The sequence below is a fragment of the Phascolarctos cinereus genome, unplaced genomic scaffold (genome assembly GCF_003287225.1).
Source record: "Phascolarctos cinereus isolate Bilbo 61053 unplaced genomic scaffold, phaCin_HiC Scaffold_4;HRSCAF=312, whole genome shotgun sequence".
Classification (NCBI taxonomy): domain Eukaryota; kingdom Metazoa; phylum Chordata; class Mammalia; order Diprotodontia; family Phascolarctidae; genus Phascolarctos; species Phascolarctos cinereus.
This window is the reverse complement of record NW_027555847.1, coordinates 130813798-130832523: the sequence shown is the minus strand read 5'-3', so window position 1 is coordinate 130832523 and position 18726 is coordinate 130813798. Positions and strand designations below refer to the sequence as shown.

The following is an 18726-nucleotide window of genomic DNA, read 5'->3' as shown; positions in this document are numbered from 1 at the left end:
TACATTCCATGATTAATTCAAAATGGATACATGACCTGAATATTAATGATCATCCATTTTTAAAAAATTAGAAGAGAAACACATTACATACTTTTCACAGCTTTGGGTAAGGGAGAAATTCTAAATTAAACAATGCATTAAGGCAATTGCAAAAGATAAAATGGATCATTTTGATTTCACGAAATTGAAAAGCCTTTGCACAAACAATATTAATAAGTATGGGATAAAAAGGGAAGCTCTCAACTAAGGGAAAATCTTTGTATCAAATATCTCTGATAAGTATTTGACAGACAAGATATTCTGTATAGACACCTAAAAGAAAAATATGTAAGACCAAATGAATATAGAAATGGTCAAGCACTATTCAAAAGAATATTTGCAAACTATTAAGTATATGAAAAAATGCTTCACATCATTAATAATAAGAAAACTGCAAATCAAAATTTATTTGTTTATGTTCCACCATTATATCTTTTGAGATTCCAAATTTAACCTCATATCCAGCAATTTGGTAAAGACGAAAAAGGGATGGAAAGGCAGGCAAATAAAGCATTCTTTGAGTAGCTATGAATTAGTATAACTGTTATGGAAAACAATTTGAAATCATTCAAATAAAATCCCTAAAATATCCATATCCTTTGACCCACAGATTCCACTGCTAGGAATAGACCTCAAGGAAGTAATTGATAAAAGCAAAGCCTCCATATGCACTAGAATATTTGTAGAAGCACTTTTTGTAGTAGCCAAGAACTGGAAACACAGTGGATGCCCATTGATTGGGGAATGACTAAACAATTCATAGTATATGGGTGAAATGGAATATTACTGTGCTATAAAAAAATGAATATGAATACACAGAAGAAGAGAAAGAGTTACTTGGATCTTTTATATTGAATTTTCCAATGAGTTCTGGTCTTTTTGTTACAGATACCTGAAAGTTTTTCATTTCATCAAATGTCCATTTTTTTCAATCTGGACTATGCTCAACTTTGGGTACAGGGTAGGGAAGGGATTTTTAGAGTGATATGTGGATTGAGAATTAGGAGGGTGGGGGAAGTGGATGGTGACACTTTTGAAGGGGAATGTGGATTGAGATTCAGGGGGTGGGATGGGAGAACTCTTGGAGGGATGGAGGAAGTAAGTGTTGGGAAGGTGGGAAGAGAAGATAAAGTAACAGGAATAGGGTAAAAAGAGAGGCTTAGAAAGAAAATAGTGAGTAAAAATAAGATGGAGTGAAATTCACGATTAGTAATTATAACTTTGAATGTGAATGGGATGTTTATAGTAGTTCTCTTTGTGGTGGCAAAGAACTAGAAACTAAAGGGATCCCCATCAACTGGGTGAATAGGTTGTGGTATATGACTGTGGTGGACTACTACTGTGCTATAAGAAATGATGAGTTGATCTTAGAAAGGCACGGAAAGACTTGCATGAAATAATGAAAAGCAAAGCGAGCAGAACTGAGAGAACATTATATACAGTAACAGCAATATTGTTTTAAAAATGACTTGGGGGCAGCTAGGTGGAGCTGTGGATAGAGCACTGGCCCTAGAGTCAGGAGGTCCTGAGTTCAAATCCGGCCTCAGACACATAACACTCACTAGCTGTGTGACCCTGGGCAAGTCATTTAACCCCAACTGCCTCACCAAAAAAAAAAATGACTTTAAGCAAATAAGCAATCTTGATTACTATAAATAAATAAATTAAAAATAAAGGACATATGAAGAAAGAAGCTATCTGCCTCCAGAGAAAGAGCTGATAAACAGAAGTATGTATAGAATAAATTTACATATATATATTATGTGTGTGTGTATATACACACACACACACACACACACACACACACCTATTTGTGTCTAATGGTAGCCATCTGTAGGGTAAGGGGAGGGGTAGGAAAAAAAGAAATTTACATGATAACTTGTATACCCCTTTGTTGTATATTTGGAGAGAATAGCAAGTTAGTTATACATGGTAGATTTGCAGTTTCATGTACAATCATCTTTGTTATTATACTGTATTATGGAAATGCCTGTTTTATTCCCTGAATTGAAAAACAAATGTTTATTTTTAAAAAGAGCTACCTGAACTAATACAAAATGAAGTAGAGCCATGAAAACAACATACACAGCTACGACAATGTAAATGGAAAGGAAAATTAGTGAAAACAAGTGTTGTAAAAATGCAAAAAACAAACTTAGGCCCAAAAGAAAGATGAAAAGTTACTTCCCTTACTCCTCTGCAGAAGCAAAGGTCCTTGGTTATGAAATATTGCAAATAATATCAGATGTTTTTAGAAGTATTGATCAGTTTTTTGCTTAATTTTTTCTCTTTTTTCCTCTTTTTCTTTGTGATGAGGTATGGATTTCTTCTTCTTTTTTTTTTTTAGACAATTGGGGTTAAGTGACTTGCCCAGGGTGTCACACAGCTAGTAAGTATCAAGTGTTTAGTCTGAGGCCGGATTTGAACTCAGGTCATCCTGGCTTCAGGGCCGGTGCTCTATCCACTGCGCCACCTCGCTGCCCCAAAGGTATGGATTTCTGGAAGATGGAAGGAAAGAGATACAGGGGAAAATTTAGGAGGTACAAAACAAGGTATCTCACATCATATACCAAGATAAAGTCAAAAAGGTACATGATATAGACATGAAAACGGATGTCATAAGGGGAGCATGTAAAGTTTTACCTGTCATATCTATGAATAAGGAAAAAATTTGTGACAAGATTTAAAACAAATTTCTCTGATAAAATCCTCATTTCTCAAATATATAGAGTCAAATTTATAAAAATAGGAGTTTATCCCCCAGTTGATAAATGGTCAAAGGATATGAACAGGCAATTTTCAAAATTATCGGTAATCCTATGAACAAATGTTCTAAATTACTATCGATTAAAAAATTGCAAATTAAAACAATTCTGAGGTACTTCCTCACACTTATCAGATTGGCTAATATAACAGAAAAGGAAAATGATAAAGACTGGAAGGGATGTGGGAAAATTGGGACACTAATGTATTGTTGATGGAGTTGTGACCTGATCCAACTGTTCCGGAGAACATTTTAGAACTATGCCCAAAAGGCTATAAAGCTATGCATACCCTTGGACCCCACAATACCATTACTAGGTCTACATCCCAAAGAGATCAAAGAAAAAGGGAAAGGGTTATATGTACAAAAATAGTTATAGGAGTTCTTTTTGCAGTAGCAAAGAATTGGAAATTGAAGGGATGCTCATCAATTGGGGAATGGCTGAGCAAACTGTGGCATTTGATTGTGATGGAATACTATTGTTCTATATGAAATGATGAGTGGATGGTTTCAGAAAAACCTGGAAAGACTTACATGAATTGATGCAAAGTGAGCATAACAAGAACAACATTGTACAAAAGTAACAGCAATATTGTACAATGATCATCTGTGAATGACGTCACTATTCTAATCAATACAATGATCTAAGACATTCCAAAGAACTTACAATGAAAAATGCTATCCACTTCAGAGAAAGAACTGTTGGGTTCTACATACAGATTTAAGCTCAATTTTTTTCACTTTATTTTTCTTGCTTTTTTTTTTTTGCAACATGGCTAATATGGAAATGTATTTTGCATGAATTCATATTTAATTGATATCACATTTCTTGCCTTCTCAACAGTTAGGGGAGGCGTAAGAGGAAAGGAAAGAATTTGGAAATCAAAAAAATTTTTAAAAGAACAAAACTCCATATCTAAGTGGGTAGTGGTTTTCTTTTTTATAAATATGGTATGGTATATGAAACAAAACCAAAACAATATATCAATACAATTTGTTTTTTTAAAAAAGAAAATTATTGAAAAATGACAGTATTATTACCAAAAAAAATGATGAAGACATCAGCAGCTAACAATCCATATGCCATTTTGTCTTACCTCTATAAAATAAGATGTCTCCCACAAGAATCCCTCACAAAGAGTGGGTCACGTGAGACAATTAAAGAATAAACAAAGACTGAATATATCTAACACCTGGCATGTATGGAAAGCAAGGTAATTTTGCAATAATGTAGTAGGAGTGGTCAGTTACTCAGTTAGCAAGCATCTTAGTAATTGTTTACACTGTGCTAAACACTGGGGACGTAAAGAAATATAAATACACAGTCCCTACCCACAGGAATCTCACCTTCAAAAGGGGAAACACCATGTGAGCCACTATCTCTATACAAGTGACATACTATGTAAAATGGGAGTTTATCTCAGAGGGAAGGAGGAGGAGGGAAAATGAGTAAAGACCTTTTATAGAAAGTGAGATTTGATCTGGGACTGGAAGGAAACCAGGGAAGCTGGGGGCAAAGGTGAGGAGGGCATTTCAGGCATTCTAGGCTAGTAAAATACATGATGGTGGAAGATGGAGAATCATGTACTAGGAGTAACAAGAAGCAGGCCAGTGTTGCTGCTTTGTAAAATATATGAAGAGGAGTAAAGAGTAAGATGAGCTGATAGGGAGGGAGGATCAGGTTGTGAAGGGCTTTAAAATATAAACAAGAGGATTTTGCATTTATTCCAAAGGTAATAGCCATTGAAGTTTGAGTTAGAGGTGGGTGAGCAGTCCACATAATTAAATCCATACTTTAGAAGATAATTTTGGCAGTTGAGAGAGACTTGAGGCAGGGGGACCCAGCAGAAGGCTATAGCTGTAGTCGATGTGCAAGGTGATGAGAGCCTCCACCAGGCTGGAGGCTGTGGGAGTGAAAAAATGAATATATATGTGAGAAATATTGCGAAGGTCAAAAGATCAAGACGCAGCATCAGATCGGATATGGGGGATGAATGCAAGGAAGAGTTGAGGATGACATCTAGGTTGTAAGCCTGGGTGAATGGTGACGCCCTTGACAGCAAAAAAAAAAAAAAAAAAAGGAAACAGGGAAGAGATAAGGAGTTGTCAAGAAAGATAATGAGTTCTGTTTTGGACTTGTGTTTGAGATGTTTTGGGGCATCTAGTTTGAGATATTCAATAGACAGTTGGTAGTCCAAGATTATAGGTCAAGACAGAAGTTGAGGCTGGATAAACAGATCTAAAAATCATTTGCATAGAGGTAATAACTGGACCCATATGAGTTAATGATGTGATCACCAAGTGAGACAGTATATACAGAGAAGAGCACCCAGGACAAAGTCTTGGGCAACACCTACGGTTAGTGAGTATGACCTGGCAGAAGATCCTGGCAAAGGAGACAGAGAAGGCACTGTCAGGTAGCAGGAGAGCCAGGAAAGAGCAATGTCATTGTGATATAATCTGCACTGGGGGTGGCGGTGAGAAGATGGGGAGGAAGACATTTGGGTGATCCTCATTGGTTTGTCTTCCTTGCCTCCTGAGGCATAAAGGCACTGGCTTTTAGGGAAATTCCCATGGCTCTACAGGGATGCTTGTCTTACTTAACTTGATACAGTAAAGGCAGAAAGAGGCAGAGAGGAGTTGTCTTTTATCTGTGTTAACACAATTTTTATCTTTTTTAAATTACATTCTTTTTAATCATACTAAGTAAAGTTGTTTTTATTGCATTTTATTGTTCTCAAGGATTTTATTGCATTCTAATCCCAAACCTGAATCCCTGAACTGATCTGAGCCAGGCCTGGTCCAGAATAAGTGATCTACATAGAACACACAGTTCACCTTTGGCCAAATAATTGCTATGTTCCAAGTGCTTGCTGGTCACCCTCCTACACAATTTAAGGGGATTGAGGAATTCTTTTAATTCTCTGTGGTTATCCATGAGAATGAAGTGTTCCTTTAAAAAAAAAAGGTGGAAGATCTTCAAAGAAAAAGAAAAGAATAAAAGGGATATGAGATAAAGAAGGAAATTGTGAACTGTGTCAAGAGAAGACTGACCTGGATGAGAAAAGGAAGAAGGCCATTGAACACTTGGAGCTAAGTAATATATTATGAGACTTCCTGTAGAGAAGGGATTTTAGCCCTTTTTTTGGTATCACAGACCCAATTATATTGAAATACAGTTATCAAAATATGTTTTTGAACAAGTTCACAGGCCCTAAGTTCAGAACCCCTCCCATAGAAGGAGAGCTGTACCCTCTGAAGAAGAAACAGCTATTTGGACACCAAAGAGGAATGGTGCTATCAGGAAAGAGTTAACCCAGTAAGGATCAGAGAAAGATGAGCAGAATAGTGGCGATTGGTGACTCCTTGCTGAGGAGGTACTAAGGCAGCTATTTAATAATGTATCATTAAAAATATAGAAACATGCTTTCCTACTAAGGCATTTATCCAAGAAGTGACAAAGAACCTTTGTGAGATTACTCAAATCTGATAACCACTATGTAACTCTGGTGATTCATGAAATCACAGAATAAGAATCTCATATTTTAAATGTCCCTCTGAGATCATCTAGTTTGTCACATACCTGACCAAGGATCCCCTTCTACAACACACCTGACAAGTGGTCATCCAGACTTTGTTAATATTTTTTAAAGCAATTGAGGAATTCTTTTAATTCTCTATGGTTATCCATGAAAATGAAGTGTTCTTTTAAAAGTGTTCCTTCAAAGGAAAAGGAAAGAATAAAAGGGATATGAGATAAAGAAGGAAATTCTGAACTGTGTCAAGAGAAGATTGTGACCTTATATCCTTGTGTTCTTATGAAACTTATATCCTTATGAAATTCAACCCAATGTTCCAGCCTAAGAAAATCTTTTCAGACCTTGACTCTGTCATCTAATTGGTTAGCTATCCCTCACAGTTTTTTAGCATCTTAAAAATTAGTGAGAATGCCCTCTCTTCCTTTATCTAAGCCATCGATAAATACATTAACCATCACAGGACCAAGCCACTAATCCACGGAACAGCTTCTAGCAACTTCTTCCCGTGTAGAAATTGAACTATTGGGGCAGCTAGGTGGCGCAGTGGATAGAGTACCAGCCCTGGAGTCAGGAGTACCTGAGTTCAAATCCAGCCCCAGACACTTAACAGTTACTAGCTGTGTGACCCTGGGCAAGTCACTTAACCCCAAGTGCCTCATTAAAAAAAGAAAGAAAGAAAGAAATTGAACTATTGTTGGCTACACTTTGGGCCCCACCATTAAACCAGTTCCAAATGCACATGCCTGCTCTTACCCAGCCCACATCTTTCATCTTTTCTACAAAAAGAATCTGAGAACTTTGGAACAATTTTTTGCTTTAAAAAAGTCCAGGTATGCTATATATAGAATTCCTCTGATTAATCAATCTGCTAACCCTGTCAAAAAAGTAATGAGGTTGCTTTATGACCTGTTCTTAATCAAGCTATACTGACTCTTTATGATCACTAATCTCCTTTCTAGATGTTAGCTAACCAGCCCTTTAAATAATATAGTCTATAATTTTTGTCAAGAATTAAAGTGAATGATGGGCTTTTTGCCAGAAAATGAGTATACTTAACAAAGTTTTATATAGATAATAGATAAATAAAATAGGTAGGTAGATAGCTAGAAACACATACACACATATACATATAATATGTACATATATAGCATGCATATATATTTGCTTTGTGTCTTGCAAATCTAGTCAAAAGGACTTTCAACTGAAAAGGAAGGGGAAAGAAGAAAACCACCTATGTATACTTACCGAACTAGATATCAGAGAATGCCTACAACATAAGAATAGCAGTGGGGAGCAGGGGCAGCTAGGTGGCGCAGTGTATCCACTGCACCGGCCCTGGAGTCAGGAGGACCTGAGTTCAAATCCAGCCTCAGACACATAACACTCACTAGCTTTGTGACTCTGGGCAAGTCACTGAATCCCAATTGCCTCACCAAAACAAGCAAACAAACGAAAAAAAAAAAAGAATAGTAGGGATGTCTAGTAATTCATAGGAGATGAAAATCCAAGAGTGAGAAATGATAACCATAGTCTCAGATGCCCTCACACAAATACATAAGATACTTGTAACAAGTAATCTAGAGATCCTAACACAAAGAGGAAAATTCTACCTCAAAAGGTGTCATTGAGACCTAGTGAGACAGGATCCATGAGGGAATGTGGCTCTGAGAAGGTATATCTTAATCAAAAATGGGCCAGAAAGTGGGAAATATATTAGTGTAAAGAAATCCATGAACCAACTGATCAATCAGTATGTATTTATTAAGAGCTTACCATGTGCCAGGCACTATGCTAAGTGCTGAGACACAAAGAATAGCAAAAACACAATTCCTGACCACAAGAAGCTTCCATTCTAGTGGAGAAAACAGCATGCAAACAACAATACACATAAGATATATATAGTGTAACAAAAGAGAATCTGAGGAAAGGCACTAGCAGTGGGGAGCAGGGGAGAATCAGTAAAGGTCTCTTAAAGAAGATGGAATTGGGGGCAGCTAGGTGGCACAGTGGATAGAGCACCAGCCCTGGATACAGGATGACCTGAATTCAAATCCAGGCTCAGACACATAACACTTACTAGCTGTGTGACCATAAGCAAGTCACTTAACCCCATTGCCTAACTAAAAAAAAAAAAAGAAGGTGGAATTGAAGCTTGAAATGAAAGTGAATCCATGTGTTTAGGTATGTGTTTGGCCATAACAATAAATCCCCAATCCAATGTACAATACAATAAATTTGAGATGAAGCTTAAGTGGGGTTTGAAATAGCAATGGGACCAATCCAAATACACATTAAGGACATCTTTGCTGAAGTTGATAAAAACTTGAAAGCATTAATAAATCCTTTCATACATCATCTCAAAGAGGGCAGGATACTAAAACAATGGGGAAAATCTTGAATAATCTATCATTCCACTTCTAGTCTGTATGGTAAACTACAATGTGGGAGGAACAGGAAAAGGATTTTAGCTGAAGAGGAACAACTGGGAAGGATATTTGTAGGGCTTTTGAGTTAGAAAGACAGTCAAGAGATTGAATTTGCCCAGGGGAAATTCTGGAGGATTTGAGGAAAAATGGAAGAAGGAGAAGGAGCTGAAAAAAAAAAAAGAAAAGAAGAAAACAATGGTGAAGAAAGTGAAGAATTGCAAGAAGACAAACTAAAGCAGAGGAAGTTGAAAGAGAATGACTTGGAGAGGAGGGGAAGAAGTAGAAGGTGAAAAGGATTCAAGGATAAACCACGGTAAGAAAGATTAACAAAGCATTGGGGAAAGTCTCTCATGCTTTTGTGGAAGACAGTAAGATGTGAGTAAATAATTGTACAATCAGGTGGATGTTGAGTGGACTGGTCAACCAGGCTCAAAGAGCTGTTATTAATTATTTGATATGAACTGGGAGGATTGCCCTCTGTATCCTGGTTTGGCCCCCTGTTGTTCAACATTTTTATCATCAACTTGGATAAAGGCATATGTGGCAAACTTACAAAACTTGCAGATGAAATAAAGCTGGGAGGGACAAACATAAAACACAGATGATAGTCAAGATCCAAGAAAAACTAGAGGCTACAACTTTTGTACTATATATGATGAAATTTAATAAGCATAAATTGTAACCTTAGACTTGGGTTCAAATGATGAATTTCAGAAGTATCAGATGGGGAATGTGTGGCTAAACCACAGTTCATTGGGGGAGAAAATATGAACTTTTTATGGACTGCAAACTCAATGTAAGTCAATAGTATGATATAGTAGTCCAAAAAAACTAATTTAGCAGGCTTAAATCAGAGGCATAGTATCTAGAACTAAGTATGCTCCTTTTATTTTCTGCCCTAGTCAATGTCCCCAAGACTAGGAACAATCTTTTTGATTCTGTCCTAGACCTACCAAATTCTGAAGTATGGTGTTTACTTCTGGGTGTCACATTTTGTTTTCTCAGAAGCACATTGATAAATTAGATAACATGCAGAGGAGGGCAACCAGGATACGGAAGAATTTTGAGTTCATACCACAAGAGTACTGGTTGAAGGAAATGGGTACTTTCAGTTTGGAAAAGATTTTGCTTCTCCCAAAGAGCACGAACCTAACACTGTCATCTGAAAGAGTGATTAGGCTTACAGAATTAAAAGCAATGAGTGGAAGATAGGAAGTGGTAGATTTAGTCTTGCAGCAAGGACAAACTTCCTAACAATGAGAGCTATATAGAAATGGAATGGGCTGCCTTAGGACGTAATAGGTTGAATATCTTATTTGAGATATTCAAGCAGAGGTGAAATGAATAACCGTGGGTCAGATATATTGAGGAGGTAGGGCATTCTTGTTCAAAGACAGGTTATATTTGATGGCTTCTGATTGCACTTCAGACTCTGAAATTCTGTTATAATATCCCCAAAAGGTAACTTTAAAAATCTTTATGAGTATGTTCTACAAAGGTATCCTTGATGAAAATAGGAAAAAGGGAACAGAAAGTCTTTTTACACATGATTTTCTATTGCTTATCATATCTTTGCCATCCCAGAACTGGTTGAAAGGTGAACACAATACTAAATCTTACTTCACCTATTGTTTGTTGATATTTTAGAAAGAAGTATGTGATTCAGTAGAGCAAAAGGCAGCCTTAAATGATCTTTACCAACAAGGAGTCCCTCACACATATATTAAAATCAGACGAGGTTCCTTGATTAATACAACACCAGAGATAATTAGATTTAATGACCCACTGATTAACAATGAGATACCATAGAGGGAAATGTTTGCTCATCCCAGATGTTTAAAAGGGAAAATAGAGAAGGATGAGGAGCTCCTTCAGGTGACTCTTTGTTGGTGATATTGGATTGAATGCATTAAGTCCCAGAACACTACAAGGACTCCTCAATAAAGTCCACGATGACTTAAAATAAATCAGACTAATAGCCCATAAAAGAAAAACTTTTTGTTGTTGTTCAGTCATTTCAGTTGTATCTGACTCTTCATGACCCCATTTGGAGTTATCTTGGAAGAGATATTGGAGTAGTTTGCCATTTCCTTCTCCAGCTCATTTTAAAGATGAGGAAACTGAGGCAAACAGGGTTAAGTGAGTTGCCCAGGGTCATACAGCTAGTAAGCGTGCGAGTAAGATAGAATTTTCCAGACTTTAGGACTGAAAGTCTATGCACTGTGCCACCTAGCTACCCAAAGAAAAACTACAAGGGCGAAAAATGCCTATTGTCTCTGCACTGTGCCATTGAATGGAATGGTCAACCCATTAAGCTAGCCCACCACTGGATGTAGATGATAGATAGATAGGTAGATAGAAAGATAGATAGATAGATAGATAGATAGATAGATAGATAGATAGATAGATAGATAGATAGACAGACAGACAGACAGACAGACAGATAGATAGATAGATAGATAGATAGATAGATAGATAGATAAAGATAGATATGCACACATATATTCATATATACATATATGTATATGTATATATGTATATTTGTATAATGTGAGTGACTGCAATCCTAAATGCCTCCATCTCCACCTCTGCCTCCCACTCTAACCCTAAATCTAAATGCCTCTAACTTCTGGAGAGAGAGAGAGAGAGAGAGAGAGAGAGAGAGAGAGAGAGAGAGAGACAGAGACAGAGAGAGAGACAGAGAGAGATTAGGACAGGCCAATCTGCTGAGATAAACATGGGAAATACTATTGCTTTATGTTAAATCTCTGATAACTCAGGACTTTAAAGCCCTGAAAATCTATAAAATTTATCTATCTATGTACTATCTATTATATGTCTATCTATCTAACTTTCTATGTATGTTTGTATGTATATATATATATATATATATATATATGTCTGTCTATCTATCTATCTATCTATCTATCTTTGGGACATGTAGCGATATCCAAAATCGAATTTAAGAAGAAAAGCAAGTAAGACAGATCTTGGGAAATTCTCTGATGCTCTTATGAGTTCCAAGTTGCTCCTCAGAACAAACACTCATCTTTTAATACTTTCACCTTCCTAAATGGGCTCACTGTTTTAAGTCTTTCCCCTCTTCTATCCATCTTTGACATAACTTCCAGTTGAATTCCTAAAGCAAAAATCTGACCATGTTACTCTCCTGCTCAAAATATCCTAGTGGCTCACTATTGCTTCTAGGGAAAAATATGGATTTCTGTTTGCTTCCCAATTAACCTGCAATCTGTCTTTCCCCACATTACACATTGTTCTTCTTTATATACTATGTGCTCCAGCTGAACCAGCCTGCTCACTCTTCCCTCAGCACAGTATTCCAGCTCTCACCTGTGAGCCCTTGCACAGGCATCCTCAGAAGCTGGAAGATGCTTCCTCCTCCTTGCTACCTACTAGAATCCTTTGTTTCTCTCAAAGTACAATTCAAAATCACCTCCAACATGAGGTCTTTGCTGATACCCTCAGCTGCCAGTTCCTCTCACCACCAAAATTACCTTCAATTTACTTTGTGCATAATTTATTTTAATTCATATATGTGTATGTTGTTTCCCTCAAAAGAATGTAAGTTCCTTGAGGGCAGCAATTGCTTTTGCGGGCGGCTTTGTACTTCTAGCACAAAGTACAATGCCTTTAAATGCTTGCTAATTGACCGGTGTCAGAGTTTCACATTTTTGGAGCACCGTAATCTTTGAAGAATCAAAGTTATGGAATTCCCACAAGAGCAACAGAATGGTAACTGGTGGGTGTAAATATTCTGATACATATCACCAGCATTGAATTGAGTATAATAATAAGAAGGAAACTGAGTCCCAAAGACGGAAAGGAGTTAATCTAGAGTTGCATGGCAACTTTGTGATAGAGTAGGGATCACGTCATAGGTCTCCTGATTCCCAGTTCAGGGCATTCCTTCTCTCAATTAAGGATGCCTCAATTTTGGGGGCTCTAAAATAGACCACTAGTTCCCTCCCAAGTTTATCTCAGCAGATTGGCCTCCTAATTGCTGTTTGAAAACCTTAATTACCAGCTGAAGTCCTCCAAAGCCAAGTAGAAGCACTGAAATACAGTAAATGTTTTTCTTTTCTTGAAAAGTTCCTATATACAAAGGGAGGGATTGGTAAGAGGCACATGGGCCTGGCCCAGGGAGCCCCTCCTGGATTGTGACCAAGGTGGAGAGAGTTCTGACTGCACTAACAGTCTTTCTATATGCAAGCATCAACTCCTGCCTGAAAATGATTTTTCCCAATTCCAAATAAGATCATGGGGCTTTTTATGGAGGTCTTTCAGCTCTTGCAGATGGTATCATTGAATGACATCGGGCAAGGAGTCAAGAGATCTGGATTCTTGTCCCTATTTTTCAAAGCCCCTTCTCTGGACCTTAGATGGAGTAGATGGGAAGAACAGGGAGAGGAAAGGAGAAAGTACCATGGAAAGGGTACCAGACTAGGTGTCAAGAGGCCTGGGTTTGAATCTCAGTTCCACCAATACGCAGTTGTGTCATTACAAAAAAATGTCATTTCCTCAGTTTGTGAAATGATGAGATGACCTCTAAAGAGATTTTAATCTCTATTATTCTGTGATACTATGATATATTCTAATAAAAGTTACAGGTTATCAGGGGTAAAAAAGCCCATGCAAGCCAAACTATCATCTTTATCCTTTTTTGCAAAGTAGGTAAACTGAGGCTTTGGGGGCCCAAATTATTTGCTGAGCTCCATTCATGAAATGAGCAATGAGATTGTTGTCAATCAACAAACATGATCCCTCCAACTCCCAGGGTTTTTTGCACCTGACTCTGCTCCAACCCCAGGTTCAGACTAATGAGAGGAGTCACCTCTTGGTCTTCATGGGACCCCAGGTCTGGGCATATTCCTGCAGAATGAGCTGCCCCAGGCCCTGGCTCTCTAGAGAAATCTGGAAGGTATAGAAGGTCTAGAAGGTGGGGAAGGTATAGAAGACTGGCCCAGCTCCCTGGCCTTCAAAAAGCACCCCCTCCATGGAGCCAGCTGTTTCTGAGAGCAGAGTGTGAATTGTTGTTGAGTCATTTTGTTTGTTTTTTTTTTTGCTTTCAGTAGTGTCCAACCCTCTGTGAGCCCATTTAGAGTCTTCCTAGCAAAGATACTGGAGTGATTTGCCATTTAACTTCTCAAGCTCATTTCACAGATGAGGAGACTGAGGCAAATAGGGTTAAGTAACTTGCCCAAGGTCACACAGCTAGGAAGAGTCTGAGGCCAGATTTGAACTCATGAAGATGAGTTTTCCTGACTCCAGGCCCATTACTATGTGCACTGTGCCACCTAGCTGCCCCAAGTGTGAGTCAGATCCCTTTTCGTCTGTTGGAAAGGCCTCTAGGGAGCTGGCTTCCATCTTTGTCAGTATTATCCAAAAGGAGCAAGAAATGTAGAGAACCAAAAGGGTGCTGGAGTTCGAGCTCCTCTGCCCCTGAACACCCCTCCCCCCTCCTCTAACCATGGAAAGATCTTCAGCCTCTAGAGGATCTCTTGGGGTGCTAGCCCTGGGTAAACAAGTTCTAGTACTTGCACTCCTCCACCTTCTGTAGTGTGGTGATCTTGGGTAACTAACTCCCTTACCCTCTCTGGGGCCTCAGTTTCCCCATCAGTAAAATGGGAGTGGGGTGAATTAGATAAGGTCCCTGCCAGCTCTAAGGTTCCAAGTTAAGTCTAACTAACTTGGGGAAGGCGTTGTGTCCGGGCAGGAAAGTGGGGGCAGGAGAAAAAAGGTTGGCCTCACTTTACCCAGGGTCCAGTTTCTATGCCTTTAGCAGTGGGCTGACCAGGGGACCTAGTAGGGCAGCTGCATGGGAAGATGTGCTGCTAGAATGGACACAGGACCCTTTACCTAGTTGTGGCTGTGGCTCCGTGGGGAGCAAGGGGTCAAAGGGAGGTGGTCCACTTCAGAACTGGGCACATAAAAGAAAAAAAACCTTTTCCTTTCCATTTGCTCCTCCCGGAGAGGTCTGCCGTACTCCCGGAGGTTGGGAGTCAGTTCCAGTGCTCAACAGAGCTCAGTGCTCTCGACCTAGGGAAAACTTCGGGCCTGGGCTAGTGCCTAGAGCCCTGGGGTCTCAGAGTGTCACAGTACCTCTGGGGGAAGGGAGGGTACTTCCCGGAAGGCAGCGTGTTGCATACTCAAGAACCCACATAGATAAATGCACCACACACGCACACAAGTACAACAGACTAACAACCACCATAAATGCTCACAAGCACACCCCAGACACACGGACAACAAACCAAGTCAGCATCATTAGAGCTTTTATGAATTGTGTATTATGTATTATGCATTTTAATGCATCTTACCTACTGTATCTCGTTTGACATCCAAAAAGGTACAACGGATAGCCCTCACACAAGCCGCAGAAGCACAACAGAACGAACACACACACACACACACACACACACACACACACACACGCTCCTGAGGAGCCGAGCTCCCTAGCCCGGGACTTTGCCTGTAGTTCCTCTGCCTTGGTGATCCCTTTGCGTTCAGCTCCTAAGCCCGACCAGAGAGGTGACGAGAGGATGGATAGAACAGAAATAGCCGAGAATTGCACTTGCAGAATAAAGAGCAGGGGCGGGGGGAGGGGAGAGACAAGGGAGAATGAGGAGGGGGGAGGCAAAAAGCGCTAGAGGCTGTCCTCCTCCACTGTGGGGAGCAACGTCCAGCCCCCGCAACCCGCGGCGCAGGAGGGGGAGCCTCACTGGGTACCGCTTCCCGAAGAATCTCCAGCGGTTGGGCCGGCTCTCCTAAGTCTGACCCCTTGGGCGCCCCTTCCGCCTGATGACACTGTAAGGAAGAGGACAGCAGGAGGACGTAAACCCGCCAGGTCTGTCCAAAAATCTGGTAGCTGCTCAGGCTTCTCAAGCTTCTCTAGCCTTCCTTGCGGTTTATCCGCGGCAGTTACTGAAGACTGGAGGAGAAAGGGGTGGGGCCTAGACGTTTACACGTCTCCTCTTGCATCTCATTACCCCAGGACAAGCTTCTGGAATACCTCCGTGGAACTCAGAAAGGAAGACAAGTGTCTGGGTCCTTGCTTTCATCTCACAGTATTCATCTTGCCCCCTGGAGATCTATGGCCGGGGAAGTAGGGGGTAGGATTCACTTCTCTTAGTTTGGCCGGGGTGAGGGATAGAGGGGAGAAGGAGCAAGTTGGGGTACGGGAAGGGTAGCGGAACACTGTAGTTCCCCCTACTCCCTCCCGGGTAAGGAATCCTGGTGAAGGAAAAAAGAAGGAAAAAGCCCTCCGCCTCCACTTCCTTCAAGGTCTAAGGGTCAGATACCGAGCCTCACAGAGTTCCCAGGGCTGACTCAAGGGAGAGGAAGGGGACAGAGTGGAGCAGGACTCCATCACCTGATCGAATATCTTATATTCCCTCCGACCCCTACGCCAGGGCGCTTGACTTCAGGGCCAGCAGACACCTAAGGGGGAGTCTTGTGAGGATTAGGCTGAAGGAAGGGGAAACCTAGAGAGAAAGGAGGGGCGAGGGAGGGGGAGAGAGAAAAAGACGGGTCCAGAAAGATAAGACAAACGGGACCGGGGCGGGGGGGGGGGAGACTCAGAGGAGAAGGAGGGGGAGAAAAGAGAGAGACAAGGATAGACAAGGAGGGAGGAAGAGTAGAGAAGGAAACTAGCCCAGGAGCCAGGGAAGGAGAAGGGAGAGACGGAGACAGACACAGCAGAGATTGGTACAGAGGGAGGGGAGAGGAGACCGAGAGACAAAGAGAGAGAAGAGGGGGAAGGAGAGAGAGCGAGAGAGCAGGAAGAGAGACGAAATCTAAGGACTGAGGAAAGAGAGAGATACCCCGCTGACAGGGTCACCTGGGCTCCATCGCCGCCCTGCCTCCGCTCTCCGCGCCGCGTACCCCACTCCACTCCCTCCCGGCTCCGCCGGGTTCCCAGCCCCTCCTCCTAGCCTCCTCCCTCGGTCCCTCCTCCGGCTGGTAAAGCCGAAGTTTCCTGTGCTGGGCTGGGCTGTGCGGCGCGGAGCAGAGCGGAGCGGGGAGGCTCCGGAGCTGGCGACAGAAGCTCCACGCATCCCGGCCCCTCGCGCCTCTGCCTGACCACCGGGTCCTCGCCTTAGCTTGACTTCCCAGAGGCCTGACCCCAGGTCCCGAGGCTGCGCGTCCGCCTGCCTCGGGAATTGGGAGGCAGGGGGAGGAGGGCGCATCTCTCCGGGAGGCGGAGGAGGTGGGGGCAGGACTGAGCCAGCCTGAGACAGAGACACAGAGACAGAGAGACAGGGACCGCGAGGGAGCGAGCTAGCGAAGGAGACGCGAAGCGCGCGACACCGCGCCGTCAGTCGGGGCTGTCTTAGTGGCTGGTGGATTTACAAAGCTGGAGTCCGGGCGGGCGCCGTCCTGGCTTCCCGGGAAGTGTCCCTGTGCCCTGGTGCGCGGTGAACTGGACGTCACGGCTATGCTCGTGGGGAGCCATCTGGTCGCTGGACCCAGGTGAGGCCTCGAAAGAGCCACTAGGGCACTTAGTCCCCGCAGCCGGGACGCAAGACCCCGCAGCTCGACCCCCTGCCCACCCCACTGCTGCCCCGCACTTTCCGCCTCCCTGGATCCTTTTCCAACTTCCCCAAAGCCAGGATCCAACTCCAGGGAGGGGGTACCTCCTTCCAGAAATCCCCTCCTCCCTCAGTTTTCCAGTGCCCCCAACCTGGAGGGGTAGTGGGTTAGGGGACAGAGAATGCCCAGTGCCCAGCCTGGCCTGGTGGGGCTAGGACCAGGGGAATGGGATCAAGGGAAGGGAGCAGCGGGTTCTGGGGTACTGCGGGGGTTGGGGGGGGTCTAAGAGAGGATTTGCTTTAATACGAAAGACAAAGGCGCTGAGGCGGCCGCGGCAGGGGGGCGGCGGCGTGGCACACGCTCCCAGCCCCCTGAGCCCACCGGCCGGGCCGGCTTTCTGCTCTGGCGGAGTCTCTATGTGGGGAGAAGTCGGGGGAGAGATGGGAGGGAGTAGGGCGCTGGACGTCCTTAGACTCCATTTCTGCTACCGCCTCCCGGCCCCTAGTTTGTCTTCGGCACTTGGGAATACCCCCACCCCCACCCTCAACCCCAGCCCCTCTCCCCTTTGTCCCTCTCTCCCTGCCCCTCCCCCCTCCCCGGCTGTCTGGGGCGGGGCCGGCCGGGGGCAGTAGGGAGAGGGGGTAGAGGTGCTGCCCCCCCCACCCTGGTCAGCGCTGCCTTTGTCGTCCCCCCTTCCCCCTTCCCTCCCCGCAGGTGCCGCCCGCGATCATGACTGATGGCGAGAGGAGACAGCCCTTGCAGCCGCTGGCTAGCGACGAGGTCCGGGTGCCCATCGCGTCGGTCCAGGCTGCCCAGCCTGGGGAGGAGGAGGAGGAGGATGCGGCCAGCGGCAGCAAGTCTCTCCAAGGCAGCGTGGCCTCGGGGGCGTCCTCTGCCCGGGAACGAGAGCTGGAGCGTGAGCGCGCGCCGGAACCGGAGCCGGAGCCGGCGACCGAGCCCGAGCAAGAGCCGGAGCCGGAGCTGGGCGCCGCCGACGAGGAGCAAGTCCCCTACCCGGCTCTGGCTGCCACCGTCTTCTTCTGCCTCAAGCAGACTTCGCGGCCGCGGAGCTGGTGCCTGAGACTGGTCTGTAACCCATATCCTTCCCTTCTAGTCCTTATGCCCCCTTTGGGCCGCTACTTCATAAAGAGGAGCGCACAGGGCTCAGGCTGCTAGGTGCGAAGTGGCCATGGCATCTGAGAGGGAAGGAGGCAAAGTGGGCTGCCCTGCCTCTCTTTGGAAAGTCCTCCAAGGGGCATAGCTGACCCCCTTGCCTTCCCCTGCCCTGCCCTGCCTTGCCTGGCCACCAACACTCCTTTTTCCTTCCAGGATTTTGCATCCCGGGAGGGACGGACGGGCTTTGGGAGGTGCCTGGGAACTGGTGCAGTTATGTGCTTTACGTGTATGT

At 43.2% G+C, this 18726-nt stretch overlaps 1 protein-coding gene across 1 annotated transcript; it reads left to right on the top strand.

Moving 5' to 3' along the window:
• The first annotated feature begins 16393 nt into the window (after positions 1–16393).
• LOC144456508 (uncharacterized) lies at positions 16394–18494 on the top strand. Its single transcript, XM_078151708.1, has 2 exons — positions 16394–17258; positions 18033–18494. The coding sequence occupies exon 2, from the start codon at positions 18048–18050 to the stop codon at positions 18492–18494; it is 447 nt and encodes a 148-aa protein (XP_078007834.1). The 5' UTR covers positions 16394–17258; positions 18033–18047.
• Positions 18495–18726: the final 232 nt, after the last annotated feature.